At 45.6% G+C, this 18,765-nt stretch overlaps 1 protein-coding gene across 1 annotated transcript; it reads left to right on the top strand.

The window, feature by feature from the left end:
• Nucleotides 1-15,752, top strand: LOC119211051 (protein phosphatase 1H-like). Its single transcript, XM_037461680.2, has 10 exons — nt 1-1,688; nt 5,305-5,494; nt 6,692-7,063; nt 7,950-8,062; nt 8,199-8,283; nt 9,185-9,303; nt 10,909-10,972; nt 11,442-11,549; nt 12,198-12,349; nt 12,607-15,752. Exons 1-10 carry the CDS (start codon nt 1,453-1,455, stop codon nt 12,752-12,754), a joined length of 1,587 nt encoding a protein of 528 aa, XP_037317577.2. The 5' UTR covers nt 1-1,452; the 3' UTR covers nt 12,755-15,752.
• Nucleotides 15,753-18,765: the final 3,013 nt, after the last annotated feature.

The following is an 18,765-nucleotide window of genomic DNA, read 5'->3' as shown; positions in this document are numbered from 1 at the left end:
TTAACAAAAGAGCAATTTATGCTGGAGAATGTTCATATGAGGAAATTAATTCTGTCCATTTATATTTTTTCTCTAGTAAATAAACCACTTGCCTTTTTTATGAACTATTAGGCTTGGGACAAATTATAAAATGGTACAAGGATCCATCTTTTCAAAACCCCTCAAAACAAACCATAATATTACTAATTGAAGTAATCACTAATACAAACATCTCCTCCCCCGGCTGCTTGATTATGTCTAAAGTCCTTTGAGTTGATTAAATTCTTGTTGACCTATGATGCACTTAAGCACAAATGCTGCTCCAGCATCTTACATTATCTGTTGAATGACAAAGCATTGCCATGTGACAAAGTAATCACACAGTGTAACCTTTCACACCTCAACCTGGTGATCTAATCAACTGATTGATGGTGAAATACTGAAGAGCTGCAGGAAGCGTTGACCTAACAGATGGGAATTTAAAAAAAGGTTATTAAATGAGGCAAAACCGCTTTTCCTTATGATCATCAAAACTCTTCCCGACATGATGCAAGCACCACGTATGAAGGGTTCCACTGAAACACGTTTAAAGTAGGACGATACACGGTAGCAGGGAAGGGATTCTACAGCCCGTGTAATGACCACAGGGCTGATTTATCTTTAACCTGCTGCCAGCCACTGTAAGCTGCTCCCCCTGCACTGTAAAAGATACCAGTCCGCCCAACTCATCTGTAGCCTGCCCGGCGTTAGAGTCTCATTTGATCTGAGTAAAGAATGTATTCATTCATAGAAATCATTGATAGAACATCCTCCATTTGTTTCCTGTGAAAAGTTATAGCCAAACCTGTACTGTTTACGAATCAGAGCCATTTTAAGAGTGACTCATCACTCGATTTTAACGATTAGACTCAGCAGGAATGGGCACACAAAAAACATATTTATTACACGCAGTTGTTTATTTTATACTCTATCAAATACATCACACTTATTTATATAATGATATCCTATTTTATTCATTTAAAAAATGAAATAATCTATAGGTTAGGGGGCTTCATATAAAGGTGGAGCCTAAACGTGGAATTAACATTTTTTGCAGTGTGCGCCCATGGTTGCATCACATGACCTGTTAATCCTCAACGTATTTCCGCGTTGACGACAGCCGAGCTGTTATCAATGACTCTCTGTGGGTGTGCAGCGCCGGACCTTCTGCACCAGAGGCGTTTTCATCATCCTCTCCTCCGGCTGCCGTCTCCGCTCTGAATGCATGAAGCTCTAACCATCTGAGGGCCTCTTCCTCCTCCTCCTCCTTCCTCCGCCTCCTCCTCCTCCTCCTCCTCCTCCTTCTCCTCCGGCTCTTCTCCTCCATCGAGCTTGCCGTCGACCACCGCGAACGCGCTGGGGGGGAATCCGGGGAAAGGGATCCGCGGTGCCTCGCACTGCCCGACGGACGCCCCGCCGCGACGCGCCACCAACATGCTCAGCCGGGTCAAGTCTGCAGTGGCCGGCTTCATGGGCGGCATGATGGCCGGGGGCGGCTCCGGCGGAGGGGGCAGCGCTGGCTCCGAGCTGCCGCTGAAATTCCCCTACATGAGACCCGACTTCCTGGGCTTGTCGCCGGATGAGATCGAGTGTTCCGCGGACCACGCAGCTCGGCCCATCCTCATCCTGAAGGAAACGCGCAGGTTGCCGTGGGCCACCGGATACGCAGAGTAAGTAAACCTTCCGGGGGAGCTGGCAGTGATGTCGGGTCTTTCGGAGGCCGAGGTGCTCGCTTGGGATGGATGCAGACCCGCACCTGTTGTGTGACCCGCATCCGGCTTTGTTGTGAAATGCATCCCTTTGCCCTCCGAGCTCTGCACGTCTTTTGAAATTGGCGTGCTTGCACACACGGTTAGGCGGCACTCATCCAGAGATGAGGATGCTGCGTCCACATCTGTACCAGCAGCATCTGGCTCTCTGTGCCTACGCGGTGCTCTATTTGTGGCCAGCGGTAGGGTGTGGGTCTGAGATTGCTTGCCAGTAGGCTACCAGTTCAAAGAGATGCACCTGCACATTTTGTATTGGGCCTCGTCTTAACAGACTTTTTGGAACAATGGAAATATCAGTATGAGGGTGGAGACTGATATATGATGATATGATGACATATGCGCTGATATCTGCTCTTTTTTTACTGTAAACTGGATGTTCATTGGTACCTCTGTTGACTTAACGATAAGCGCTGCAAATGGTACAGTGCGATTGGACAAATTCCATCCCTAGCTGTCCACCAATGGCCGTCATAAAAGGCCCTTTATTGGGTTCGTGACAAATGAGCAGGTATAAATGCAGGCGAGATGTGGTCATAGGACGGAACAAATGTCTGAAGCATGTGTGAGGTTTCAACAAAATTCAATCTGCAGCCCTTGATAAGCTGTTCCCACCACAGTTAATGCATCACAATGGATGAGTCCTCTCCACCCTGATACCAGCAATGACTGTGGTTAATGTTTCACAGCCAGATACTCAGAATCTTGAGTGTTTACCAAGGAACGATTGAAAGCATCACGAAAAGAGTAGAAGATTAGAACAGAGTGTGACTCAGCCGTAATTATTCCTAGAGTTGAATTAGCAGCAGCTCTCTTTCCAATTTTGTCCCCATTCTGCATCTTGTGAGTTTTTGTCCCTCACAGACAAGTATTATTTTAAATACCTCCTTTCTCCCACTGGATTGCATTACAACAATACTGGAAGTGTCTGGTCCCCATCTCCCTTGCTTTAACGCACCCCCACAGACACCGATACTCTGAGAGGACGCGAGTGTCTCTTTGGGACCGGTGTTCGGTAATGAGTTCATCTGTAACCAAAGCCTTCTGTGTCGTCATTACAGAACACAGTTTGGGCTCCTCACCTCTCCTAGAACTCGTGGTCGCTGTACGCTTTCTGGACACAACCAAAACAGCAAAAAAAAAAAAACCAAAACAAAACAAAAGGGCCGTGTTTAAAAATGTATATTTGTAGTGATGTTCCTCACAGTCAACGAAACAAAACCATTCTTACTTTCCTTTCAAACGCTCCCATTTTGCTGTTGTATTTTCTTATCTCTAATATTCAGATGGGTGTTCCATCCTGAACAAAAACCCTCGAGTGAGACTTTCTGAAGGACAGTTTTATCCATTTTACTCGTAGCTCTTTTGCTGTTTTTGTTCGCTTGATGTTCTGAGTTGAACGGAGGCAAAGCTATGTGAACCATTGTGCTTCACCAAATAATTATCTCATCCTTGAGGCCATTTTTTGGCCCAGAATCAGATGCAGTGGGTAGAGAAACAAAGACACCATCAGATGTCTGACAATGGAGGGGGAAATTACATTTAGTGTCTAATGGAAGGAGAGTTAATTGTTCCGAATGAGACTTGATTAGCAGAGAAATTAAGAAGAAAACCATTCTTGCACGCACACAGCCCTTAAAGCCCTGAAATAGACTAACACAGAACAATCAAATTATTGATTGGACCCATTGAACACATTCCACTCTTGAAGCATGTTGACTGTTATTTAGACTTTTAGGGTTCAAAAGTTCATATGAACATGTTTTTTTTAAACCAGCAAGACATCAAACACACGCACGCACACACGCACACACACACACACACACACACACACAGGTCATCCCATCACTGGGATCGCTGACGGCAGATTCGATGAAGCAGACTTCCTGTGCATCATGAGCTCCAAAGTGCTCGATGCATCGGTGTTTTATGACCGTTGGAACTCCAAGGCCTTTCACTGGGGTGCAGCCGGAGCATGTTGTGTTTGAAGGCAGAGCCTAGTGAGGACCAGTCATGACGAGGACCAGTCATGGTGAGGACCAGTCCTCGAGACACGATGCACACGTGGTGACTGACACTGGGTAACCAAAGCAGTGCCAGTTTCATCCAAATATGCAATTTGACACACATTTTCACAAAGGGCTCTGTGGCTATTGAATTTCCACTAATGCAAATGGCTTCACTTGAACCAGATCCAAAATACAAAAGCTTTTATTGATTTGGTATCCATTAAATCAAAACATAATCTGCAGCGGAAAAAGCTTTCTCTCCCTCTGTCTCACTCTCAAATTGAAAAATGCCTAATTTGCGTAGACGGGTGTTCGCAAAGCCAGTGTGTAGAACACCGTGAAACAATGTCAATAAAGACAAATCTAAAACCCAGACCCATAGTAAGGCATCCGGGAAAGATCCCGTTGTGCTAAATATATCTGTGCTTGTTTTCGCTGTCACTATCCTTCCCTTTCTATCTGAGGCGTGAGGAAACGAACCACACTTTGATGCCTCCTATTAGCAGAAAACATTCAAAGTCGGTGTCTATAAATAGGCATCGCCAATTTCTCAACGCGCACACACATTCACAACACCCTCCAGAGACGCCTGTCTGACTTGCCAGCCTCACCAGAGCTGACTCCACGGTCTGTATTTCCTCTCCATTCATTGGTGGCCATTTGCTAATAGTCATTAAGTGCTGCATGCTGCAATTTAGGTGTTCATTCCAACCGCCCCAAAAATGAATGTAGATACATATATGGATTTACTCAGTTATTGTTGCAAGCACTAACTGGATTGTGTTATTTATTTAAATGTCACAGCTATTTAAACAAGAGCAGTAAGTAATGCCAGAACCTCCACAGCCATATTAGCAGTGAACACAAAATGATCCAAATAATGGATCTGAGTGTAACAGATTCAGTGTTTTGTACTGTTTTAGACCGCAACACAAATAAATAAGCAGACAATAAGCATTCAATAAGCACTTCAATGCAAACCACACAGTTATTGTGTCGCCACGTCCTCAGACATTACTGTGGGTTTTGTCGCTGTGGTCTGCCTGGTTAGTTGAGGTCCATAGAAAGATGAATAATCTGCAACACACACACACAAACGCAAAGCTTTGAAGCATGTGTAGTCACACACACACACAAACAAAGACTTGTAATTCTCCCAGAAGCAGCTGTCGTGATGCATCAGGACACTCTGCTGGTGGTACCACAAACAAGCGCTCCCGTTTGATCTTCATCAGGAACACGAGACACACAAAGCCGGCGGCGGGCTGCGGCCTCGGACTAATTGCTGCAATCCTCCATTGGGCCACGATAACCATGAAAGGCAGCAGTACCGTTTCATCCGACAAAGAGCATCTGATGCCTGCTTTCATTCGGGCCGCTTGTTTCCCCGGACCACAGCGGTCAGAGCATCTGTGGCTTGCAGCAGAAAATGGATCTGTTAAAAAAAAAAAGAAAGAAAGAAAGAAAATGAAATACGAGTGAACCTGTTCAAATCGCGCCGTTTGTTTCAGGGTGATTAATGCCGGAAAGAGTGCGCTGAACGAGGACCAGGCGTGCTGCGAGGTGGTCGTAACGAGAAGGAGGCCGATGAGCTACTGCCCCCCCTCCACGCCCAGCAAGACCCCGACGACCATGAAGCGCAACTCCCTCCCCAACGGAGAGGGCCTGGGGCTCCGGGTGGAGCAAAGCAAGCTGGGAGAGGTGAGCACAGGCACAAATAGCGTTGGCATATGGGCCGTGGCCATGGTACACTCAAAAACTGTTTTGCTCACAGATGACTTTAAGGTGGGGAAGGGGGATGGGGGGGGGGGCAGTGACCTAACCAGTGGCGCTGCTCAGTGGTGAACACTTCACTTTAAGAAGTTTGTGTGTTTAGTTGTGGCACAAAGCATCATTTTTATAATTCTGGGGTCCACGGGTCAATCAATTGGTCATTTATCACTTCCAAAATAAAATATGAGACATCTAAAACTCTATGATATTAACATTCTCTCACACTTTCTTTTGAACAAATACTTTAATTGTTAAAAAAATACTGGCTAAACTAACAGCGCTGTACAAGATGTATGAATAAGTAAGCAAATAAACTTTTTTGTTCACATGTCACGCAGAAGAAGGAAATGTAACTTTGTTTGACAGATGATGTGTATTCGAGGTGAGGTAGTACCAAGCAGAGTGTGTGACGGCACAGCCATGACAGAGGCGCGAGGGGGAGCCCGTTTTCAATTCCTGCCTACGGGGAGAAATGCAGAGATGAGGTGGTTAGACCGCTGCAGCTGGCCAACCCTATTGGACAGGATGAGTCACAATGTTTACTCCTGTCTGCGGCCCTGGAGATGACTCACACCTACCACAAGTCCCTACATGGCAGCATTGCTCATTGAGCTGTTTGTTTTTTTTTCCTTTCTCACATATCCATTTTTTTTATTTCTACAAACCACTGTAGCGTACACATGTCACGCTGTGTACAAGATCTGTAGTTTTCAACATCCACACTCATTCATCCATCAGCACATTATTTGTCAAGGACTGACAGCGTGCATTTTTGAAGTGCTTGTTGCATCACCACGCACCTCTTGTGCTGACCCCGCCTGAGTTGCACCGATTTTCCAGTGAGAACCCACATTTCAGATGATTTAAATACATAAGTAGTGGGCTCAACTAATGCACAGTCTGTGATGACTTCCTCGGCACACTGTGTGTAAAGTCACTTTATTGAAATGATTAGTGGGCACAAATATATGCATCTTTGAGCTTAAAACAATGACCACCCTTTCATCGGTCGTATCAAATCTTGAATGCGATCGCATCCAATTCGACTGTTCATCTGCTCCGTCACCTGTGTGCCCGTCCAACCTCCCGCTGGATGTGAGCCGGATGCCTGTGTTTTGTCTGCAGGACAGCGAGGGGCTGGTGTTCCACTACTGGGCCTTGTTCGACGGCCACGCCGGCTCCGGCGCCGCCGTCGTCGCCTCCCGCCTGCTTCAGCACCACATCGCCTGTCAGCTGCAGGCAGTCATCGAGATCGTACGAAACCTAGCCTGCCCGCCCCCGACCGTCCTGGGGGAGGAGCCCGACAGCAACCCCTACCTGCAGGCGAACCCCGCGGGCCCCCACCGAGGCCTCACGCGGGCGGCTTCTCTGCGCGGGGCGGCCGGCGCGCCCACTTCCCCGTGCAACACCCCGCCTCCGGCCCGCTTCTTCTCGGAGAAGAAGATCCAGCACGAGAGTCTGGTGATCGGAGCCATTGAGAACGCCTTTAAAGAGATGGTGGGCGTTCATTTATTATTATTATTATTATTATTACAACCTACGCCTTTCTACCTGTTAGATGGTGTTTTTTCCACACTAATGAAAATGTTAGTGCGTGACTTGTCAAACTGTGTTTTTTCGCAGTACCAGCTGACATGTGCATGCAGTCAGTATTGGTTTGCTTTAACACTAAGCAGATATGGAAATGTAGCTACTGAGGGAGCCAAATGTCTTTGCTGTCATAGTATGACGTGCATGTTGTACACATACACACACATAGATTTTCTGATTTGTGGCTTGAAAGGAGCACACATTGCTTTTTTAGTTTCTATATTTACAGTTTAATGTTCATTTAGACACCTGGCCTCAGAGAGCTTGTCAAGTGATCGCTCCGAGCTAAACGCACACGTACGCACTGCGGATTTCTGCAGTTCAAGCGCAGCATCTCACTGAATGTGTTGAATTCCTACTGAAAAAACGACTGAAGGAACAACTACGTCTTTTATTAAGGGCTTCTTTTATGTTCAGTTGTGCGTTTCTTTGTTATTTTCTTCTTTTCATTCACTGTTCCTTTTAAATCGCTTGGTGGCGACATGTCTGTGTTAGGATGCGGTATTACCACTAGATGGCGCCGGGTGCCCACACATCCAGGCTTTCTAAAAAAGTTTTTTATCTTGCCCAGTGTCTGTTCCAAGGTATTTTTCTCCATCTCTCTGCATTTCCAGTCGCATTTATGCATGTTATAAAATAGACAAAGGTAGAGACTCTGCATTTAAAGCTTCCCCTTCCCCTGTGGGCTTCACACATTGTGGATTCTTTAAACTTGCGGGAGGTTCTTTATTTTTTCATTTCGGATTGTGCTCCTAAAGGGAATTAAAGATTGACAACCGTCTCCCCTTCTCAGGATGCCCAGATTGAGAGGGAGAAGCAAGTGTTTCACATCACAGGAGGATGTACGGCGCTCACAGTGGTTTACCTGCTCGGAAAACTATACATCGGGAACGCAGGTGACAGCAGGTGTGTACGCTGCTCTTCTGTCCACTGAAGAAAAACAACACTTTGCCAATTTCTCCCAAAAATTCATTTGAGCTTTGCAGCAGAGACACTGCAAGGTTGCCTGTACATTACCTGTACTTCTTTTCTGTGTCTACAGGGCGATCGTAATAAGGAACAATGAGATCATCCCCGTGTCGACAGAGTTCACACCCGAATCGGAACGCCAACGGCTCCAGTTCCTGGTGAGAAAACGTTTATTCATTTATTATTAGCGTTTTTTAACCCTGTCGGACACCTACGGTCGGTCGTCTTTCATCTGTGTGTGATATACTTCAGATGAAATGCTAAATGTAAAAGGATATTTTCCATATATATATAGTATATATCATGAATCGTTTTAGTCCCTTGAACTAAACATTAAAATCTATTGAGCTAGAGCCAAAGAGAGAGTAGATTTAATCATTAAAAATGGAGCCGGCACTGCAGCGCTCCATTCTGCTTAAATCTTGCTTTCACTTAAACAAGCAACACTCATCAGCGAGGGCAGCTGATGCTCATCCAGGTCCGAGAGATATGTGCAACAGGGAAGATCAAACCAATGCACAGCTTACACTAGTTGGCCCTAAATGACCTTTTCATCCTTTTGATTTCACGAGTACATTTCAATGATGACGTTTGGATGCACTCTCTTGTTCCCTCTTTAGCAGGAAGCAATGGAAAGCCCACTAACAAACACGTTATTACTGCTAATATTGCCTGCACAGATATTGGCGTACAGTATTAAATATGAAAGAGTGAAATCCATTAGAATGGCATGGCTAATATTATTATCAATAAGCATGAATGTAAAGTAAATGACAAAATAATTGCAGTAGGTCTGCATTGACAGTGTCTCCATTATCTGATTTGTTCACCAGAGTGAAATGCAAGGTTTATTTATGCGTAAAGAGTAAAACATCCCCCTCCAATAACCAAATTTGAGGCATTTAAAAACAAATGAAGAGGTGCACAGTACATCATAAGAAATGTTAAACTCTTTAACATCGTATTACCAGCCTCCAAGTGACAAAAAAAAAAATGCAAATTGATAAAAGATGACATTCATTGCTTGACTGACTTGAAGACCATCGCTTTGTCCTCCAGGGTTTCATGCAGCCTCACCTGTTGGGGAATGAGTTCACTCATCTAGAATTCCCCCGGAGGGTTCAGAGGAAGGAGGTGGGAAAGAGGATGCTCTACAGAGATTTCACCATGAATGGATGGTAAGTCATTTACTCATTACCGGTCCAGGCCTCTGTATTCACTGAGCAGACAAAGCGCGTTGAGGCGGCAGACCGTGCGAAACGTGCGCTTTGAGAAGAATCGCCCGCCTCACTGTGATCTCAAATCACAAAGCTGCTGATGTTGCGGCAGGGCAGACATCTCCGGGCTGCACTTACCCTTACCAAGTAATCCAGAAGAAAACCCCATTCGCTGCTAGTGCCGCAATCTCGACCTGAGCTTCTCGCTCTCCATCCAACCGGAGCTGAAGAGACCGGCAGGGAGCTAATGAGGGAGCAGCTAAACTTGATATGACATCGTGATACAGCACTCACGGGCGCATCGAGCCGCACGTAGTACTGTGGGTACTGTGATGGATATTCCACCACTAGTTCCCCCTTCCCCCCCCCGGGAGGGGAAATGTGCCAGCCAGGATGTGCCGCGGCGTGGACCACTGTTTATGTTCCCCCTTCACGTCCATGGAAGGAAGTAGTTTGGAGGGTTTGGTTTATTTGTATCTTGTTTATGTCTCGCACGGACCGGGCATCGTCGCATACTGGATCTAAAAAACGGGGGGGGGGGGGGACCAAAAAGTCCAGAGACCCAAAAAAAGCAAGTCACGCTGAGTCAAACAACCAGACGTGAGGGATCCGCGAAGGCAGCAGTGCAGGGAGGGAAAGACCCATGCAATGGGATGCGTGGGTGTGAGAACAAAAGACACGAACGCCACAACAAAGGCGTTTCCCCCCCTCGAAGACGTCTTCTTCTTCTTCTTCACAAGCTTTTCTGCGTAGGCCACACGGGGCCCAGGTGGCTCTAAGGCCACAACATTTTCAAAATCAGCCACGGTCACAAACCAAGGCAGCTGGAGAATGAGGTCAATTTATAATTTTGGCTAAGCTTGCGAGATGCCCCTGTGCATCGGGGGTAGGATCAGTCAGAGCGGTTTGCAATCCTCTGTCCAATCAGACGCGTTCAGTTGGACGAGATGGGATTTAACAACACAACGCAAAGAGCCCAGACTGATGCTTGCATATGTGGGCGGGAAAAAGGACACGTCTCGATTTTTGAAGACGGACAAATGGGCCGAGAGAGACGCAGCCGATCCTGGTCCGACGTTAAGCCCTTTGAGGTGGTTGGTGTTCTCTGCTGAGCTGGCGACACCAAACCAGCAAGTTCAAGCACTTCGGCGTCACCTCTTTCAGTCTTCTGCCTCCACTTAGTGCACTCGTTTCTGTGCAGTTTCACTCTGGGCTAGTCTAAGATCCCCGTGATAGCAGTGGCTAAGTTTCCCAGCTAAGAAGAAATTTGCAAATAATAAGGAAATCTATATTTGCTTCATGCAAAACTGACCACCTTTTTTTTTTAAGTGTAGGGAAGCTTGTCTTATACTAGGGTTTAAATGTCAAGATATCCCAGTGCCGATTTGAAAGATGCAAGACATCTGAGCTACAAAGCAGAAGTCACACTGTAGTTAGTTTCATGTGGAGGGATAACGAGGCACCTGAGGGAGAGGCTGCTGCTCGTCTCCCTCACTCCAGCATACAGGGAGGAAGAAAAGATTCATTCTCTCTGGTTCTGCTTTTCTATTCCACCCTCAAACACAGGGCATACAAGACCATTGGGGATGAAGATCTCAAGTTCCCCCTAATATATGGGGAAGGAAAAAAGGTAAGTGTGTGTGTGTCTACTCCAACTTCTGTACATCTACTGTGGGATTCAGAACTCTAACACTGTCAACCTAACACACAAACACACACTGCATGCCTGCCAGCACCCAGTCTGTGATGTGCGCGCACCACACTGTGTGTGTGTGTGTGTGTGTGTGTGTGTGTGTGTCAATGTACAACCTCAATAGAACAGAGAGGAGACAGTCCATCTGTTTCACTCCAGTAGCTACATCTAACACACACACACAGACTGTCAGACAGACACACACCACTCGGGAGAAGCAAAGCCAATCCCCACTGGGGCCACAGGGGATGAGAGCGAAGAGGAAGGAGGCCTTAAAGTGAAAGCAATCCCTCGGATGAGTTGCGCGAAACGCTTCGAATGTTCATCCCTGTCTGTGTGGATCTTCTGACCGAAATGACCATGTGTGTGGAAACGTTATGATGAAGGACTGAACCCTGTTTTACAGGCACGGGTCTTGGCAACCATCGGGGTGACCCGAGGGCTTGGTGACCATGACCTCAAAGTTCATGACTCCAACATCTACATCAAGCCGTTCCTTTCCTGTTGCCCTGAGGTAAGATCCGCTGACACAAAGTTAGCGTTATTATAGTCTGCTCAAAGGTAAACTGAAAAATAAATGGAATTTTGGGTTCCATGATGCAGTGATATTAATGGAAACCTTATTACAGCTAAACAATGTACCTGTAAATGTCACTATGTTCTAGTTCAATGGATGAACACGTTCTTTTCTTTCTTTGAGATGGGACTCATAATTAATAATGCAGCGTTTCTCCCCTCGCTCGGTTTCAGTTCCGGGTTATATTTTTCTATAAAGCTTCCATCCAGTTATTAGTCCAAACCCATCTCTGCTCGATCTTTAATTCACTCATTCATACACGGGTTCATATCAGGTTCACACGGACGACTAAACTCCTCCCAGAACTCTGTCTTTTTTCCTCTTTCATCCCTCCGCAGTCCGCAGTCGTTTCTCCAGATGCACTCGGTGAATGAAAAACTGGCCCGGATTGATTAAGTTTAAAAAAAAAAACGCGTTGTGTTGATTAGCGGGAGGGTGGGGGGGGTACTAGGTCGGTATGGCTGGGACATGTGAGCTCCTTTCGCTGAGTGTACTTGATCTTGCGGTCCAACCTGACGGAATCAATCGACGTTGTTCTCATTTCAAAGCTGACAGCCATTGAACACCTTACGTTTTGGCCCACAGGTGAAGGTGTACAACCTGATGGAGTACGAGCACGGGGCCGACGATGTTCTGGTGATGGGCACCGACGGCCTCTGGGACGTCCTTTCCAACCAGGAAGTCGCCGAAACCGTCACCTCATTCCTGGCCAACTGTGACCCTGACGACCTGCGCAGGTATTTATTTATTACAACTGAACCCAAAAGCAGGGAGGTCGCGGTGGAATTAAAAAGATTAGAAAGATCCAAAAGCAGGTGGTCTGGCTGGCAGGTACCGGGAAGTAAGACCACGAGAAACTACAAAAAATCCTTTTGGCTTAGTATCCATTCACTGGCAGAAGAGCACAAAGACTTTATTCAAAAAGTAGGGATGGTTATGGTACACAGGTGCAACTAATCGGGGAAACCTATGTCATCTCATCCTGAAAATACAGGTACACCATGGCAGCGCAAGACCTGGTGATGCGAGCACGTGGCGTGCTCCGAGAGCGAGGCTGGCGGATCACCAACGAGCGCCTGGGCTCCGGAGACGACATCACTGCCTTCATCATACCGCTGATGTACGGCAACCGTCAGCCCTGAGGAGCCCGAGGGAGAGGCCCCCGAACCCGACTGGGTCGATGTGGACTGAGAATCCCCCGTGGAAGTTTCCTGGTGGCCGTTTGCACACGTTCTCCCTCAGAATGACGATACCCTGATGTCTGGATGTTTAGGTTTTTCTGTGTTTCATGTCTCTGCAGGAGTTCAGAGGTCGCTATGGTGAGCTCCTCTTTGTTGGTCTATTCACTAAGGTTGGAAAAGCAGGACAAATATTGTGTATTTGGGGCACAAATCCAAATTTGATGGAACAGCGAGTGAACTTCTGCAGCGATGTGAAATCTGTGATAGATGAATGTCAAGAATGACAATGAAGAAAACATCCCTCTTCCCTTTCTCCCCTTCTTCCTCCTCCTCCTCTTCGCAGTGCTTTACGTGTCTCTCTTTACTCCTCCGCTCTTCTCCTTCACTGTACAGTCGCCTCCATCATAAATGAAAGTAGACCCTTTTGTCTCGTGAGCACGGACGGAGGTGACGGGAACCGCTTCCAGGTAGCTTTGCAGATCACATGACGGATCGACCTGAGCGGAACGTTTTTGTGGCTTTTATCCGGCGCGAGCACAGGAAGCCTGAGACCGTTTTTTTTTTTGTTTGGGGGGGGGTGACAGAAAGAGATGCGGACCTGAAGTTGACCACCTCACAGTAGCAAGTCAAATCCGAGTGGGAGGCGTGTACCAATCAAGTATCACTTGTAAAATTGGCGTCATTTAACGCCTGCACAGAAAAGGATGTTCACCATCGTGTTAAGTCATTTCATCGGATATGGAGTCTTGAAATTGAAAAATGAGAAAACATTCATGTTTCAGCATTTAGGGTTAAAACGCATGCTTTTCTGGACAACATGTTTGAAACCACTCTCAGAACGTTGGGTCATCTTAACAAAGAGGGAGCTAACTTAGCTCTGGCCCAAGTTTAAAAAAAAGCGAAATAAAGGTAAAAACTGTTATGGGATAACTTCACAAGACAAAACATTAGATGAGATGACTTTTACATCAAGTTGCTGACACTTGAGACTGGCCCACACCATTGACCAAGCATCCATTATATGTGAACTATAAAGGGGCAATAATTCTCTGCAGCAGGGAGGATTTAATCAAATGAATAATCACGAAATACAATCAAAGTCAATCCAAACAAAAGCAGCAAGAACACAGCAAGAAATTGATTTTGTTTGCTTCGCATTAACATCTCCTGCAGCTCTCACGTGCTTTTCCATTTGTCTTTAAGGGGGACGGGTTCAGCCAAAACAGAAGTTTGGATGTGGTGATTTTGTACGGACTGGATTTGTATTTCTGCGACGTATCAAAGCGCTAGTGATAATGTTATTTGTTTGTATATGTGCATAGACCTCGCATATGTTTCTACGATCGATGTTCCTTCAGAGTTGTTAGAATCCCAGGCATTCAGCATAAGAGCTACGGGTACGATCCATTGTGAGGGGCGGGATTGCTAGGGTACTAAAACACAAACTGCCCGAAAGCAGAAACTCATTTTTTTGTTAACATCATGTTGGCTGGAACTAAGGGGGGAAAAGCAAACACAACGAGTTCTGCTGGTCCGTATTTATTTTTTTCCTACATTATGATCTGGCATTCAACACTGGGTTCAGATGCGGTGCAGGCAGTCTGGAGGAAGGACAAGCTGTTAACTTCAGGAAAAACGATCAATTCTCATGTCTCATGGGACGCCAAGGAATGAGTTGACATTTTGGGACACACCTCTTAGCTTTTATGGGGAAATGCATTTCCCAAAATATCTTTTTTTGTCACATGATGTGTGCCATTGTGTAGCAGGGGCTATTTATCTTGTTAGATTCTATTTTGCTGCTGATAATTACTGACATCCCTCCCAGCAGCAATTTCCATTTGTGTGGTGTACTTTTCCTCCTGTAATATGTCATTATTTGCATCTGTAGTTTCATCGTTTAAGCAATTTGAAGCCATTTTTTTTTTTTACTTTGTTTATTTGCACTCTTTCCTGCCGCCACGAAGCTTTGTCTCGGCATGCGTTCCGGATGTGGGCATTTTTTTTCAACTGTAAACATATTTAGACTTGCAAATGGGGCATAAGAATATGTGTTGAATGTTTAATCCTCATACCTATCATCAAGCCTTGTTCTCTTCGATGAATGTCAAAGAATGAATACATGATTTCTTTTTAATTGTTTTTCCTTTCCTTCATCCTATTGTGCCACCCACCTGCTGCACATCAACTCAGGTTCAATTATCATATGTGGGTCAAGTGGGAAAGCTGTTTAAAAGGGATTTTCTAAAGGTCGGTTAAGTAGTTCCACAACATTTGTAAATACATGAGAGGATGTCCTGGAAAGTTTACTTTGTCCCTTTTGGCTCGACAGTCCCTTTTTTGAACCGGCTGTATTGTAAAGTAGTTACTGCCATTGTGGGGTTTTCCTACCTTTTTAGACTAAGACGTTGGTAACGGGAACATGAGAAGAGTCGGGCGTGGGGGGGGGGGGGGGGGTTTCGTAGCAAAGAGGAAGTTTGATGCCCATTGGAGAACTAACAAAGTGACCGTTGTGCTAGCCTCAACCTCCCCATATGTGAATGTGAAATGTACATTTTGTAAAACAAGACAATAACTTATGAAGTCCCAAAGAAATATTTTTAATGTTTCTTTGTGTAAAAAAAAGTAATGTTTACCTTCAGTGTTTCTTTTACAGAAATGAAAAAAAATAAAATAAATGTTACAGATAAATGTAAAATAAGTGTTGTTTGCTTTATTTAAAAAAGGAAGAATTTGATATCAGGTAACCTTGATATGCAATCACTCCTGAGACGTGCAGAAGAGCAAATCAATATTACTGTTGTTTTTCTTCCCTGGTTTCTCATTGTGGGAAAGCAACCGAAAAGAAACGGCCAGGCCTCTAAAAGACTGAGTGCACAGAGGGATTCATTAGTGGAGATACACAGTGAAACTTAAAATCGTTCTTGAAGGACAAATCAATACTGTCGCAATTCTCAGTGAGGTTAACCCGGTACAAGCCTTGATTCCAAATCCTAATGCATAGTCATTAATCACAAGAGACATGAGAAACGGATAAAAGTCCCCATTATGGCAGTGGGATTAGTTTTAACTGCTATTATTATATAATTATATATTTTTGTTTACCCGTTAAGACTAAGTTTGGAGACGACCTCCTCTGGCATTTTCAACGGAGATTGGTGAGAGAAGCGGGGACGATGTCAATGTTTTAACTATAATCTGTTACATAATAGTAATACAACACAAATTGAGGGATTTACATGCCGAATAACACGCTTTTTGTGCCATTCTTTCACTTTGAACAAGGAGCCAAAACTGTTGTAGTGAATTGCAGAATTGACATGCAAAAGGTAATTCTCTAAATTCCAAAAGACGAAACAAAATGCTTTTTAATTTCCTGTTGACTCGTCCTGATTTCGGCTCATCAACAAAACAGTAAAAGAGAAGAAACACAAGGGCACGAGAAATATTTAGGAACTCCCACGGGTTCAATTCGCAGCATATTTGTTCCCCCAACTGATCCTCGGTCATCCGCGTTGGCTCCTGCGTCGTAAGTCGCCCAGCGCCGGCAAGGCAGTAGATTGCGCAGTCATCTCCAAAAGCGGGGCAACGTGACAACCCGACCAACAGCACAAACTACTACCTCAGCCAGCGCGTTGGCCCCGTCGGTGCTCTCAGGCGGGGTTTTTTTTCCCCCGCTTCCTTTTGTCCTCTTCGCTCCATCGGAATCCCGGTTCAGTCTGGGTAGCTGTGCGTAAAAGCGCACGAGGGGTGGAAATGGCGTGCGCGCAAAGAAAACGTGGCCATAAAGCGAGGCAAAAAACCCCACCCAGAGAAGGAAAAAAATGAGAGGAAAGGGAGGGGGGGGGGACACCGCCTCTACCTTTCGCCTCAGATGACCTCGGTGGAAATGGCACACGGGAGGACGGCGGTGCTCTCCGTGGATTTCTTGAGCAGCGCATGCGACCCGCCTTAGTTTGTCAAATTGCAAAAGGAAAAAAACACACACAAGAGATCGCCCTGTGTACATAATGGCGTTGACGTGTAAAGATGTAGCATTTGACGTGAATGAAGCCAAGCGAAGAAACCCGTTCACGATCGGCCACGGTTATACGCAACAGTACCGCAGACACCAATTGTATAAATCACGCATGAACAGATGACAATCGACGTATTACAATGTCTGGCAATTTGACGTAACGCTATAATAAATTACATGTTTTAGGTATTGAAGGAGCAACAATGCATTATGAACCACGCGAGACACGGTACCAAGAAAGTCACAGTAAACGCATATCATCATATTACCCGGATTGTTTCGGATGCGAGAAACTGCCCCGAAAAATGCCACAATGTCTCCCGTGCTTCGGCGTGCAGCGTGGACGCCATCACGCCGTTTTAGAATCGGTTGTCCGTTTCTGCCTCTGCGTCCTGACGAAAAGTTGTCCCGCGGTCAAAAAGCGGTAGGCTCCGAAACACGCCAGCGCGTGGTCGAATCCACGCCGGTTTGTCACGAGATTTTGCCGCATTCTGGGTAGGTGAGGGGGAAACGTGTGGATCCGGCGGGGCGGCGTGGATAAAATTCGCGGGGAACGTCAGGTCGGGTGTAGGCAAGTACAGAGATCGGATAAAAAGCAGAGATCTCACTCTGACGGCTTTTCCTAAACAGAGGAGAGGAAACTGCACGAGTGCGTCATCAGCTACTAGCAGCTAATAAAAATGCATTCATGTTCATATGATGAAGCGGATCCCATCAAGTGATCGATGCCCGGCAGTCAGTAATAACCCTCCACTTTATTTTGGTAAGCTGCACTGTTTTTTGTCATAAAAAGGAATAACAATATATTTTCACCTGTTCATATATTAAGGTTCAATTGAAATAGCTAGAAGGTATATTTAAGATATCATCATTTAGTCTCTGGTTGGTTTCGGGTTTCTCCTCGCGAGTGATGTACTGTCCGGCCCTTCTCCCCCGCCTCCTCCTCCTCCCGATTGGTTATGAGGACGAGCCGCTGCTCTGAGGAACCTCCCAGATTCGAGCGGGCAGAGAACCAGTCAGAACACAGCCGCGTCTCAAAGTCGCTAGGCTGCATCATAGAGCTGCATCCTTAAGGACGCATTCGTCAACCACACACGTCACTTCCGCTGCGACTCGGTGGCGACTTGCCTCTCTTTAAATACACATAAGATGCTAGAATAAAATGCGCTCACGTCACGCATCCGCCGTCAGTAACAAAAATACTGAGCTTCCTTTTTTTTGTGGTGTGTTTATAAACTAACTTTACATTTATTTGTGTTTTATGGAGCATGCAGCCTCCAGATGAGAGAACGATGTGTGTGTATTGACATTAAGCTACTGTAGCATGGACATATTCTGTAATATTTTACAGTTTTAAATAGCTTGTATTAATTAATGGGTTTGCCGATGTCGTTTTTATTGAAAACATTGATGGAATCACCTCTGCCTTACGATTGCAATATCATTTTTAGCTCAAAGTAATTATAAATACTTTATTATACATTACATTATTTAATTTGAATTTAAAATAACCGGAAAATGTTATTCTCTCAGCCTGAAATATGTCATGCTCCGGAGAAGCGTATCTTCCTAAATTAAATAAGACGTTTTTCGGGTTTTAAGGCTCTTATTGTTAAGCTCAGGGGGTTGCTAGGTAACGGGAGAAGCGGAGGTTATGCCGTTGACGCAAGCAGGAAGTCCCCCCGTAGGCCAGAGATCTTTTGGTTCAGCCCATGCGGTTGTTGAAGGACCAGCCCAGGTCTACCGCAAAGGCTGCTGAAGGCTGGAGGCTACAAGGATGCAGCCTTGCGACTTTGAGACACCTAGCGTTCCTCCGCACAGATCAGCATTCACGGTGGAGCTACTGCAAGAATGAAATTATCCTTAAAGTTAACACGTGTACCTTTGATTGTAGTCATGAAGAGTACACAGTACAACGCCCTGCAGAGCACAGAGATGAAACCCGTAGCCAAAC

Source organism: Pungitius pungitius, chromosome 2 (genome assembly GCF_949316345.1).
Source record: "Pungitius pungitius chromosome 2, fPunPun2.1, whole genome shotgun sequence".
Lineage (NCBI taxonomy): Eukaryota > Metazoa > Chordata > Actinopteri > Perciformes > Gasterosteidae > Pungitius > Pungitius pungitius.
Note: the sequence above shows the minus strand (reverse complement) of the source record. Positions and strands in the feature narration are given on the sequence as shown.

What these genes read in the sequence shown, in the direction of transcription:
- LOC119211051 (XM_037461680.2), top strand. Translation starts at nt 1,453, where the DNA reads ATGCTCAGCCGGGTCAAGTCTGCAGTGGCCGGCTTCATGGGCGGCATG. An exon ending in GATTTCACCATGAATGGATG is followed by an intron (nt 9,304 to 10,908) that starts GTAAGTCATTTA and finishes CCTCAAACACAG; the next exon opens with GGCATACAAGACCATTGGGG. An exon ending in TCCTTTCCTGTTGCCCTGAG is followed by an intron (nt 11,550 to 12,197) that starts GTAAGATCCGCT and finishes TTTGGCCCACAG; the next exon opens with GTGAAGGTGTACAACCTGAT.